This window comes from Tarenaya hassleriana, unplaced genomic scaffold, assembly GCF_000463585.1.
Source record: "Tarenaya hassleriana unplaced genomic scaffold, ASM46358v1 Cleome282, whole genome shotgun sequence".
In the NCBI taxonomy this organism is placed as follows: Eukaryota; Viridiplantae; Streptophyta; class Magnoliopsida; order Brassicales; family Cleomaceae; genus Tarenaya; species Tarenaya hassleriana.
The window spans coordinates 31706-45532 of NW_010966033.1; the positions used below are offsets into that span (position 1 = coordinate 31706).

The following is a 13827-nucleotide window of genomic DNA, read 5'->3' on the forward strand; positions in this document are numbered from 1 at the left end:
AATATCTTACATAAAGAGCCTTGAAATCTCCAATTAGAAATGATCATCATGATTGGCATCACATTTTCAGCATCCATACCCGTCAAAGGGACCCCGAACCCACAACATTCGTGACCAATCGTTTTCATCACACAAGTTTTGCTTGCTTATTTGACCCTCTTTTCATATTTACATTTTCACAAACACCTTGCAATCAATATTTTCCATAACCTTTGATCTAGTTTAAGAATGGATTAATACAACCTAGTCCTCGTGATCGACCTCGGTACTACAACTACCATATACTTGCGGATAGTGGTACGAATCGGGTTACCAATTTATAACTCGGTGCGTGCGCATCAAAATCCTAGACCAAGAGATAGACCTCATAGGTGGGCCGACGATGTCGAAGAAGAAGAAGAGCTAAGACATCGCCAACCTAGAGGACCTAGTAACGACCTTAAGCTTAAACCGCCACTTTTTGTAGGCAAGGTAAACCCCGAGGCATACTTAGACTGGGAGCGCCGTATGGATAACATGTTTGAATGTTTTGCATATTCGGATCGTCGGAAGGTCCAATATGCCGCTGCTCAATTAGTAGAGAATGCACTAGCTTGGTGGGACTGGGAAACCACCCAGCGACGACGAGCTCACATAGAGTAAGTCGAGATTTGGCATGAGATGAAGGTTCTCATGCGCAAACGGTATGTCCCTCTGCATTTCCACCGAGAACTTCAAAGGAAGTATCGGAAGTTAGCCCAAGGACCTAGGTCAGTGGAAGAATATTTCGAGGAGTTCGAACATATTAGGAGTCGATTAGAGCTCGAGGAAGATGAGGAGACGATGATGGCTCAGTTCTTAGATGGACTCCATGAACGTATTGCTCGTAAGGTAGAGCGCCATCCTTACCGTGATCTCCATGAACTCCTACATTTAGCCGTCCAAATAGAAAAGCAAGATCAGAGGAAACAATCCCGGCTAAGTAGAGTAATATCCCAAGTAGGAACCCCATTGTATTCACCGAAGCCTTCATCTGGTCATATGGCTAAGGATTGCCCCAACTCTCGTGAAGGAGGCATCCGATGTTAAAATCTTTCGTGACCTCCAGGTAAAGGAAGAGCTCCCGAAGCTTCACGAGCTCCAAAACCACCCGTAGATAACACTAAGGAAACTCGATCTAGAGAAATCATTTGTTATAAGTGTCGGGGTCGTGGACATATGGCTAAGGATTGCCCCAACTCTCGTGTAATGATACTAAAGGATAACAGAGAGTATGAGTCCATGGATGAGGAAGAAGCGGGTGAACCCGACGAGGAGATCGAGTATCCCGATAGCGGCGAACTCTTGGTTACCAGACGAGTTCTGAGCACTCTAGTCAGTCCAGACGAGACTGCTCAGCGAGAGACCATTTTCCATACTCGTTGTACCGTCCAAGGGAAAGTCTGCAGGATGATCATAGATAGTGGGTCATGCATGAATGTCGCTAGTGCATACATGTCAAGAAGCTCGGGTTAATTCCCGAGAAGCACCCGCACCCCTATAAACTTCAGTGGTTAAACAACAGTGGGGAAATTAAGGTCGCCGAGCGCGTCAAGGTGCCCTTTAGTATTGGGCGATACCAAGACGAGGTCTTATGCGATGTAGTTCCAATGCAGGTGGGACACATGCTACTCGGTAGACCGTGGCAGTTCGACCGAGAGGTCAGCCATGATGGACGAGCAAATCAGTACTCTTTCGTTTATAACAAGAGGAAGATTGTACTCGCACCCCTTAGTCCATCTCAAGTGCATGAGATGCAGCAAAAACTAGCTAAGGACACTGAATCCAAGAAGAAAAACTTCTACATTAAAGCTAGTCAAGTCGACTGGGCTGTTCGTCAGGAACAATCGGTACTTCTCATGGTTTTTAAGGACGTAATGAACCTGAGAACGGAAGTACCTACCGATAACCCAGTCATGAGTCAGTTACTTGAGCGATTCCGAGATGTGTTTCCGGACGAGATTCCGGCAGGACTACCACCCATCCGAGGGATTGAGCACCAAATAGACCTAGTACCCGGTGCCCCTTTACCTAACCGATCAGCTTACCGAATGAACCCAGAGGAGACCAAAGAGCTCGAGAAGCAAGTTCAAGAGCTTATGAGTAAGGGTTACATTCAAGAGAGTCTTAGTCCATGCGCAGTTTCGGTACTCTTAGTGCCAAAGAAAGATGGAACTTGGCGTATGTGTGTGGATTGCCGAGCGGTCAACAACATTACCGTTAAATACCGGCATCCCATCCCTAGACTCGATGACATGCTTGATGAGTTGAGCGGAGCCACGATCTTTTCAAAGATCTGATGGGTTTTCTGTGATCTCAAGATCGAATCTAATTTCTAAGAGATCGGTTCTAGGGTTTGCGCAGCGGATATAAAACAAAAATTTTGATGAAACCCTAAAATCTATCATATATGATCTTGTCAAAACGTTAGAGCACTTACCTCAATCGATCCGGGGCCTGTATCAATTGATGTGTTCGTCCGATCGCGTAAGGCAGGAAGAATACCTCACCCTCTACACGTATTCACACGGCGGAAAGGATTCCAACGGTTGAAACTTGTCTGCTAGGATAGAAGAACACGTTCTTCTTTGCACATGGGTTTCAGAGATTTTTCTCTAGGTTTTTCCACTCTCAAAAACTCCCCAAAGGGTCTGAAAGTCGTGTCAAGAGGCTTAGGAGGCGTTCCCTAAAGTTAATCTCACTTAAAACCCTAATTAGAGCGAGTTTAGGAAATCCCGACATCTGCACCGATCGGTCTAGGCCTGGACCGATCGGTCTAGAGCTTTTAACGTGTGGACCGATCGGTCCATGGTTCCGGACCGATCGGTCTGAAACATTTTTCGGACCGAGCAATATTTGCACGTTACCTCTGGACCGACCGGTCCACGTGTCTGGACCGATCGGTCTGGGTTGGCTGGACCGATCGGTCCATACCTTCTGGACCGGTTGGTCTGGCCTCCGCTACACCGAGATTTTCTCGTCTCTTCTCGCCCATTCGTCCTTTCATGTGTGTATGACCCTGTAGGATCATTCGATATAGCAGTATAACCCGAAATCTCTTATTTCGGTTACACAAGTCATAGGCGGTCTCTAGCAAGACACTATGACTACCTATCTCGAATAGAGTTTGTTCGTGATCATACGAACGCTAGTGATGATTCCGGTTGATGATCCTTTTGTATCACGATATTATATGTCGAATATAAGGCATGGACAAGCCACCTTATCTGGTTCGACTGCTTTCTCGTTCATTGAGTTCGACTGTCTGAAATAGACGACGTTCGTCTATAGTGCGGCCACACATTTCTACAGTCTCGCTCACACGAGGGACCCAGCGATATCTCTCTCTTTTACGAGAGGTACAAATCCCTTCTTGACTATCTACAATCCAGCACATGGTTCGTTTCGTACCTGATACACGCCTTTATAGTCCTCTTGTTATGCAGGACGTTTGACGTATTCAAAGTACGCAACTCCTCATGTTGGATTCCGTGGATATCTCAGGTCTTAGGATCCAATCATGGAACCGTCATATGAGATTCAAGCCATGACGCAAGTCCATGTGACAATCTCATGCGGGTCAATCCAATATTTCGTTCTCCAACGAATACCTATAATTGTGATCGTATCCAATACCTATGATCATCTCTATGATCATCAATCACACATCATACTAGTCTTATTACATCATTATTCCCACAATGACATACGACTAGAGAGTTTAGTACTGTTCATAACAATACATGGATTTCATAACATATTTAAGTATGCAGAAACATGTAATGAATAAAACACTCATCTATCAATTCATAGAAAGTGTCAATACATCAAATGTATCTATAAATAAAGCTCCCAAAACAGTACATCATAGAGCACTAAACCAACAATCTCCCACTTGCTCTAATCATGGACTGCTAAACATCTAATGCCCATATCCTTAACATGACCCTCATGCTTCGACGAAGGGAGAGGCTTCGTCAACGGATCGAGTGTGACTCACCTGGATCTGACTGGTATCTACTCGTAATGCTCAATGCATAGGATACATCCGATCGAGTACAAAGCAAGGCATATATGATGGATCCAATTGCCGAAGCATATGGAATCCGATCCATGCGTTCTCGCTCATCAGGTGTCGTTGGACACTGACTCTTGCAGAGAACTTTGTCACTGCTCATCGGTAAGGTTCCTTTCTTGGAATCTTGCATCTTGGACCGTTTCAAGACCTTATCGATGTAAGTACTCTGACACAATCCTAGAAGACGCCTCGATCTATCTCTATAGATCTTGATGCCCAAAATATAGGCCGCTTCTCCTAGGTCCTTCATAGAAAACTGTGTTCCTAGCCAAGACTTAACGTCTTGCAAGGTAGGAATGTCATTCCCTATAAGGAGAATGTCATCCACGTACAACACTAGAAACACTACTGTGCTCCCACTAACCTTCTTGTAAACACATGGCTCGTCTTCGTTCTGTGAGAAACCAAACTTTTTTATTGTCTCATCAAAGCGAAGGTTCCAGCTCCTCGAAGCCTGTTTCAGTTCATAAATGGACCTATGAAGCTTGCACACCTTCCCCGGGTTCCTTGGATCGACAAAACCTTCGGGTTGTGTCATGTACACATCCTCGGTCAAGTTTTCGTTAATCTACGCGGTCTTGACATCCATTTGCCATATCTCATAGTCATAATATGCAGCCATGGCAAGCAGAATCCTGATGGACTTCAGCATAACTACGGGCGAAAAGGTCTCATCATAGTCAATACCATGAATCTGACGGAATCTTTTCGTCACAAGTCGTGCCTTATACGTGTGCATGTTGCCATCCATGTCGGTCTTCTTCCTGAAGATCCACTTGCATCCGATTGGTTTTATCCCTTCAGATTCATCAACCAGAGTCCATACTTGGTTGTCTAACATGGATTGCATCTCGGACTTCATAGCCTTGCGCTATTTCTCGGAATCCGGACTCACCATAGCCTCTAGGTATGTGGTAGGCTCATCATGTTCCAATAACATGAACTCCTCATTCCCAGTCACGAGAAATCCGTATCTCACAGGCTCTTGGCGAATCCTGCTTGATCTCCGAGGTTCACTCGTCGAAGGTTAAGTCATAACCGACAGTGAATCAGGTTGAACGTCTTCAACTTGTTCACTCGGCTCAGCGTCTACTTGCTGCTCTCGAATTTCCTCAAGTTCGATCCTACTCCCACTGACTCTTTTGGAGACGAACTCTCGCTCCATAAAAGTCGCATTCCTGGCAATGAACACATTGTTCTCTGCCGGAATATAGAAGTAGTAATCCTTAGTTTCCTTAGGGTAGCCTACAAATAAACACTTATCAGATTTGGAGGATAACTTATCAGCCATCTGACGCTTCACGTAAGCGTCGCAACCCAAAATTCTGACAAACGACAACGCGGGACGCTTCCCCGTCCATATCTCATATAGCGTTGTTTCAGCCGACTTTGTTGGACTTCTGCTCAGCAGATACGCAGCGGTCTCCGCACCATTTCTCGGAATCTGGACCGTTGGACTCCTGTTCAGCAGATACGCAACGGTCTCTAAAGCATAGCCCCAAAAGGACTTCGGAAGATCTATCTGACTCATCATCGACCGAACCATGTCTAACAGTGTTCGGTTCCTCCGTTCAGACACGCCATTCCACTGTGGCGTTCTAGGAGGAGTTAATTGTGATACAATACAACAATCAACCAGATAGTGAGTGAAATCTTGGCTAATATACTCGCCACCACGATCTGATCGAAGTGTCTTGATCGTCTTGCCAAGCTGGTTCTGTACTTCGTTCCTAAAAGCCTTGAACATTTCAAGTGTTTCAGACTTATGTCTCATCAAATAGACATAACCGTATCGACTAAAATCATCAGTGAACGTAACGAAATACAGATAACCTCCTCTAGCTGGATAGCTCATTGGTCCACATACATCACTATGTATCAGGTCCAATAATTCTGTCGCTCTCTGTCCTTTCCCCTTGAAAGGATGATTCGTCATCTTTCCCATCAAACAAGACTCGCAAGATTCAAAAGACTCAAAGTTAAATGAATCCAGAAGACTTTCAGAATGAAGCTTCTGAATGCGCTTCTCGTTTATATGGCCTAGACGACAATGCCAGAGGAAGGTCGGGTTTAAGTCATTCGGCTTAAACCGTTTGGTACAAACGTTATAGATTGACCTGTATCTTGACGGCTCGTCATCCAAAACATAAAGGCCATTAAACTGATAACTTTTACTATAGAATAAATCACCTCTATAAATGGACAAACCTTTGTTCTCAATAACAAATCTGAAACCGTCCAAGTCTAAGCATGAAATCGATATAATGTTCTTGCGGATAGCAAGAACAAAATAACAATCATGCAACTCCAATACAAGGCCAGAAGGTAAAGTCAGATCATAAGTCCCGACGGCTAATGCAACAACTTTTGCTCCATTCCCAACGCGGAGATCTACTTCTCTTTTTGCCAGTTGTCTACTTTCTCGCAACCCTTGCACATTTCCACAAATATCAAGCTAGACTTGTCCGGATCATCATCCACATGCTTCCAATAAGCATCAATGATCGATCTAGAAGCCGTGGTAAGAGGTTTATCCTTCATAAAGACGGATCGCATCGTCAAATTCGGTATACTACCGGTCGACGCTATGTCCTACAGAAAAAGACAAAATAGAACGAAAACACATCTACATGCAGATTCTATCAATGATCTACTTCCAGTTAGTCCATCATCAATCAACGACAACTTATCAATGATCTACTACCAGCTAGTCCATCATCAATCAATGACAACATAGATGCATATACAAGCTATATTCCCATACAGAAAATTAACCCTACAATAATTTTCTATATGGGACTAAGATTTATATTTCACATAAGAATGAGTTGTTACACTCAGCCTTACGCTATTTAGGTAGACGTCTAATGTCAATCACATCCAATGTGACTCTTAGATCGTTTATGAGACTATGATATCAAATACATTGCATACTCGTCTCATCTGTACCGTTAAGTCTCAAGTCAAACTCGACAACTTAACCTAAGGTAAACCATATTCAAGTTGTGGGAACCACGATTTCCCACCCTGCCTCACAAAGATAATCCGGCACGCTCAGCTTTGGTATGACCCGTGATATGGACGATCGATACCTTGACAGGCGCTCTAGTAATGGAAGGTAGACGCTTAGCATTCATAAATAAGGGATTTTCGAAACCACACTTAGATCAAACATCTACTTTCAAACTATGAGAACCACCATTTCTCCATCTTGCCTCACCAAGATAGCACGACACACCCAGCTTTGGCATAGCCCATGACACGTACGATCGAGCCCTTGACAAGTGTTTACTCGTAGAGCTCCTAGATCTAACCAGTTTATGTGCAACGATTGTACATAATCCGAATAGACCATCCATTCGATTATGTAATCCCAATCCCGAAGCTCCCACTCAATCAAGCATATCTAATTTCTTGATTAAGTTGCATGCATTCATTCACTACGGACCATCCAAACGAACGAATCATGCTCTTCTGAATCACAGTTGATCGGGTTAAGCAATGATTGCTCAAACCAGATGTCTAAACGAAGAACCAAAAATTTTGGTCTTACCTCGGGACGCGGACCGATCGGTCCAGAGCCTGGACCGATCGGTCTATGCAATTTGGTCTACATAGTCCAGGACGGTCCAGAAATTTCGGTGTGTCCGTCCAGACCGGTCGGTCTTGGTCCAGACCGATCGGTCCACACGTGTGGACCATTCAGTCCAGACCTGTCGGTCCAACCGACCCGCGAAACCCTAGACCGATATGTCCAGAGGACCAGACCGATCGGTCCAGGCAAAAACGTGATCAGATCTCGTTTTCGTCGTTTCAGCCCCGTTTCAGACCCGAATTCGGCCCGGTTTTGCCTGCGAACTCAGAATTTGAAACTCTTGCACACTATGCAATAAACAGGAAATATACTCTAGATCCACAATCAAATCATGCATAGCATCAAAGCAAACACAGATTCAAACAATTCAAATCCTATAACATGCGTGATCGGGTTCAGACAAAATCATACAGAGAACCAGGCTCTGATACCACTGATGGGTTTCCTGGGATCTCAAGAGCGAATCTAATTCCTAAGATATCGGTTCTAGGGTTTGCGCAACAGATGTAAAACAAAATTTTTGATGAAACCCTAAAACCTATCATGTATGATCTTGTAGAAACGTTAGAACGCTTACCTCAATCGATCCGGGGCTTGTATCAATTGATGTATTCGTCTGATCACCTAACGGAGGAAGAATACCTCACCCTCAATCGATCTGGGGCTTGTATCAATTGAAGCAAGAGATCGGAGTAGAAGACGGAGATCACGAAGCCGAGAAATCGACTAAGCGTTCCTCTTTCCTTCTATTTTACGATGTTTTGTTGTATTGATATGAACACTGACGTCTCGATGTTTAGCGAGTAGTTCTTTTGATGTAGGTTAGGGATTTGCTATGTAGGGATCTTTGGTTTCTAATTCCACACTTTGTGGTTTTATTTATTCTATTCGGTTTATTGAGTTTCGTTTAATGCGTTTGATCTTGTTGGCCACATTGAATGAACTTAGGGTTTTAATTCGCATAGACATATGGGATTCTAACCTGGAAATAACTCAATAAATAGAACAGGTATTGCATTGAGAGATGAATATTTGCCTAGGGATTATGATAGCATTCGTTCACGCATCCAGGATTTTAGACTATTGAATCGAGAGATTAGTAGGATAAAGCCTGGATAGTGAGGTTAGACTCAAGAGGGTTAATCTTTACTTTAGAGCTTGAATTCCGTGAATCAGATAGATAAACCACTGAGTTTGCATCTTTTGAAAGACCTTTGCATGTAAAGCAATCCCGAAGCCTGCAGTGTTTTTCCATTGATAGTTTATCGTTTGTTTTTATTATTTGCTTTTGATACATTCTCATCATTCTCATATTTTCTCTAGATCTAGATTTGGATTGGAATCTGATTCAGTTGTTTACTTGTCCCTGTGTTCGACCCTAGTTGCTACACACGATCTGTACACTTGCGGTTAATTGTTGAGTCTAGGATATTATTACTTGATCAAATTTATACACCTTAATTTGTGACATCAAAGCTTAAAGAAGCATCGACTTCTGATATCTTCGTTATAGAGGCTAACTTGTTTACTTCTACATCATGGGTATTAGAAACCGGATGTGCCTCGCACATTTGTAGAAATGTGCAAGGGTTGCGAGGAAGTAGACAACTGGCAAAGGGAGAAGTAGATCTCTGTGTTGGGAATGGAGCAAAAGTTGCTGCATTAGCCGTTGGGACTTATGATCTGACTTTACCTTCTGGCGTATTGGAGTTGCATGATTGTTATTTTGTTCCTGCTATCAGCAAGAACATTATTTCATGTTTAGACTCGGATGGGTTCATATTTGTTATTGAGAACAAAGGTCTGTCCATTTATAGAGGTGATTTATTCTATGGTAAGGGTTACCAATTTAATGGCCTTTATATTTTTTATGACAAATCATCTAGATACAGGTCAATCTATAGCGTTTGTACCAAACGGTTTAAGCCGAACAACTTAAACCCGACCTTCTTCTTGCATTGTCGTCTAGGCCATATAAACGAGAAACACATTCAGAAACTTCATCATGAAGGTCTTCTGGACTCATTTGACTTTGAGTTACTTGAGTCTTGCGAGTCTTGTTTGATGGGCAAGATGACGAAGTATCCTTTCAAGGAGAAAGGACAGAGAGCGACAAAGTTATTGGCTCTCATACATAGTGACGTATGCGGACCAATGAGTTGTCCAGCTAGAGGAGGTTATCTGTATTTCGTTACGTTCACTGATGATTTCAGTCGATACGGTTATGTCTATCTGATGAGACATAAGTTTGAAACACTTGAAATGTTCAAGGCTTTCAGAAACACTTGAAATGTTCAAGGCAGTCGATGATGAGTCAGACAGATCTTCGAAGTCCCTTTGGGGCTATGCATTAGAGACCGTTGCGCACCTGCTGCACAGAAGTCTAACTAAGTCGGGTGATACGGGGAAGCGTCTCGCGTTGTCGTTTGTCAGAATTTGGGATTGCGACGCTTACGTGAAGCGTCAGATTACTGATAAGTTATCCTCTAAATCTGATAAGTGTTTATTTGTAGCTACCCTAAGGAGACTAAGGGTTACTACTTATATATTCCGGTAGAGAACAAGATGTTCATTGCCAGGAATGCGACTTTTATGGAGCGAGAGTTCGTCTCCAAAAGAGTCAATGGTAGTAGGATCGAACTTGAGGAAGTTTGAGAGCAATAAATAGATGCTGAGCCGAGTGAACAAGTTGAAGACGTTCAACCTGTATCACTACCGGTTGAGACTCAAACTTCGACTAGTGAACCTCGGAGGTCAGGCAGGATTCTCCAAGAGCCTGTGAGATATTGATTTCTCGTGATTGGGAATGAGGAGCTCATGTTATTAGAACATGATGAGTCTTCCACATATCCAGAGGCTATGGCGAGTCCCGACTCCGAGAAATGGTGCGAGGCTATGAAGTCCGAGATGCAATCCATGTCAGACAACCAAGTATGAACTCTGGTTGATGCATCTGAAGGGATAGAACCCATCGGATGCAAGTGAATCTTCAAGAAGAAGATAGAGATGGATGGAAACGTGCACACGTATAACGCACGACTTGTAACGAAAGGGTTCCGTCAGATTCGTGGTATTGACTATGATGAGACATTTTCGCCTGTAGTCATGCTGAAGTCCATCAGAATCCTGTTTGCCATAGCCGCATATTACGACTATGAGATATGGCAAATGGATGTCAAGACATCATTCCTTAACGGGAACTTGACCGAGGATGTGTACATGATACAACCTGAAGGTTTTGTCGATCCAAGGAACCCGGGGAAGGTGTGCAAGCTTCAGAGGTCTATTTATGGACTGAAGCAGGCTTCGACAAGCTGGAACCTTCGCTTTGATGAGACAATCAAAAGGTTTGGTTTCTCACAGAACGAAGACGAGCCATGTGTTTACAAAAAGGTCAGTGGGAACACAGTAGTATTTTTAGTGTTGTACATGGATGACATTCTCCTAATAGGGAATTACGTACCTACCTTACAAGACGTAAAGTCTTGGCTAGGAACGCATTTTTCTATGAAGGACCTAGGAGAAGCGGCCTATATTTTAGGCATTAAGATCTATAGAGATAGATCCATCATGTATGCCATGAGCAGTGGCACAGTTCTCTGCAAGAGTCAGTGTCCTATGACACCTGATGAGCAAGAACGCATGGATCGGATTACATATGCTTCGGTAATTGGATCCATCATGTATGCCATGCTTTGTACTCGACCGGACGTATCCTATGCGTTGAGCATTATGTCCAGGTGAGTCACACTGGATCGCCGTCAAGAATATCCTGAAGTACTTGAGAAGGAGTAAGGATGTGTTCTTGGTATACGGTGGGTCGGAAGACGAGCTCGCTATAAGGGGTTACACCGATGCTAGTTTCCAGTCAGACCAAGATGACTACAGATCACAGTCTGGCTATGTTTTCTGCTTGAACGGAGGCGTTGTAAGCTAGAAGAGTTCTAAGCAAGCGACCGTTGCAGATTCTACTACAGAAACTGAGTATATTGCAGCGTCGGATGCAACAAAGGAAGTTGTTTGGATCAAAAAGTTTGTTGGCAACTTGGGTGTCATTCCTAGTGCTGATAGCCCCATTGCTCTGTATTGTGACAACAATGGTGTAATCGCACAAGCGAAAAAACCTAGATCCCATCAACGATCCAAACACATACTTGACGATTTCACCTTATCAGGGAGATCATAGACAGAGGAGACGTGCACATTTGTAGAGTGTCGACAGATGACAACATTGTCGATCCGTTGACGAAGCATCTCCCTTCGTCAAAGCATGAGGGTCATGGTAGGGAAATGGGCATTAGATGTTTAGCAGTCCATGAGTAGAGCAAGTGGGAGATTGTTGGTTTAATGCTCTATGATTTACTGTTGTATAAGCTTTATTTTGATACATTTGATGTATTGACACTTACTATAGTTTTATAGATGAGCGTTTGATTCATTACATGTTTTGCATACTTCAACATATTATGAATTCCATGTATTGTTATGAACAATACTGAACTCCCTAGTCATATGTCATTGTGAGAACAATGATGTACTAAGACTAGTATGATGTGTGATAGATAATCATAAGAGATAATCATGGGTATTGGATACGATCACAATCATAGGTATTCGTTGGAGAACGGAATACTGGATTGACACAATCATAAGGGTTTCAAGGATCTTTCTCTTAGCTTTCACACTCTCCAAACCTCTCCCTAGGGTCTGAAAATCGTGCTGAGAGTGTTGGGTGGCCACTACAAAAATACATCGCATATGCGACGGACATATCCGTCGCACCGCGAACACATATCCGTCGCAACAGATACTTTGCGACGGGTAACGACGGGCACAAATCCGTCGGTACAGAGCTGTCGCAAATTTGTTTCAGTCGGTTTTACCGTCGCAAAGTTACGACGGACATTTCCGTCGGTATATTACCGACGGATATAAACCGTCGTAGACCGTCGCGTTTATGTTTGTCGCACACTGCGACGGAGTTATCCGTAGCAAGTTACCGACGGTATATATCCGTCGTGTATGCGTCGCTTTATTAATTTTCGAATTTAACGACGGATTACGACGGAGTAGGTCCGTCGCAAACTTTGTAAAAATAATTAAAAAATAAAAAATTTATTATTAATTTAAAGATTTTAAAAATCAATTATTAAAACAAATTCATAAATAAAAAATACGAATTAATTAAAAACAAAAAAAGATTCATATTTAAAAAAAAAGTATAATACAATAATTTAGAAAGAGTTATAATACAAATACATCTACGGATCTACCGGTGCATCGTTGTCGAGATTGGTGGGTGCGTCCTCTGGATCGTCCTCAGGAGCATCTGGCTGCCGAGATGTCGTCGGAAAGCCATACTGGTCGAATATAGGCGGCATGAACGGTGTGAGGCGCTGCATCATCTCCTCGAAGCGTACGATCCTCGCTTCGGTCTCGGAGAGCTTCTGTAGCTTCTCCCGATGTTGCTCGAACTTTTCGATCTTCGCCCGGGCCTCTGCCAGTTCTGCATTCGTCCGCTCTTGGGAGCGTTTCAACTCTTCCACTTGACGCGTTAGCGCGACATGGTGAGTAATCGCCGGAGCAGAAGTTTCTCCCCCGCCCAGTTGAGATGCCAAGGTGCCGATACCATAGATACGGCCCTTGGCATCCGGATGGACAACCTATACAACGAAAGAAAAATTAGATACAATCATATATTTTTAAAAGGGGAAATCGCCATAAAAACCCTGTACTCTTTCCAGGTCAACGAAAAAACCCTATACTTTTTTGCTTACCAATTAAATCCTATACTTGGTATGATTAACCAATAAAATCCCAAACTTGTTAATAATTCACCGAAAACCTCCCGCGTCTGCCAACTCAAATAAAAATGATGATGTGGCAATGACTTGGCTTCCAAGTTATGTACACATCATCAAAATTATGACACATCATCATTTCAAACAAAAATAAATTATATAATTTATTTAAATTAATTTATATACATATAAATTCATATATATATTAAATATATATATATTAAATATAAAATTACTTATAACTAATAAAAGACACACATATATATATATTATAAATTACATTATAAATAATATATATATACATATTATTTTTTAATATATATTGTATATATATT

The 13827-nt window shown here is 42.7% G+C and overlaps 1 protein-coding gene across 1 annotated transcript; it reads left to right on the forward strand.

Annotated features, from left to right (window-relative positions):
• Positions 1 to 1197: 1197 nt before the first annotated feature.
• LOC104818143 lies at positions 1198 to 2318 on the forward strand. The gene is made up of 2 exons (XM_010547598.1): positions 1198 to 1353; positions 1467 to 2318. The coding sequence occupies exons 1-2, from the start codon at positions 1198 to 1200 to the stop codon at positions 2316 to 2318; spliced, it is 1008 nt and encodes a 335-aa protein (XP_010545900.1).
• Positions 2319 to 13827: the final 11509 nt, after the last annotated feature.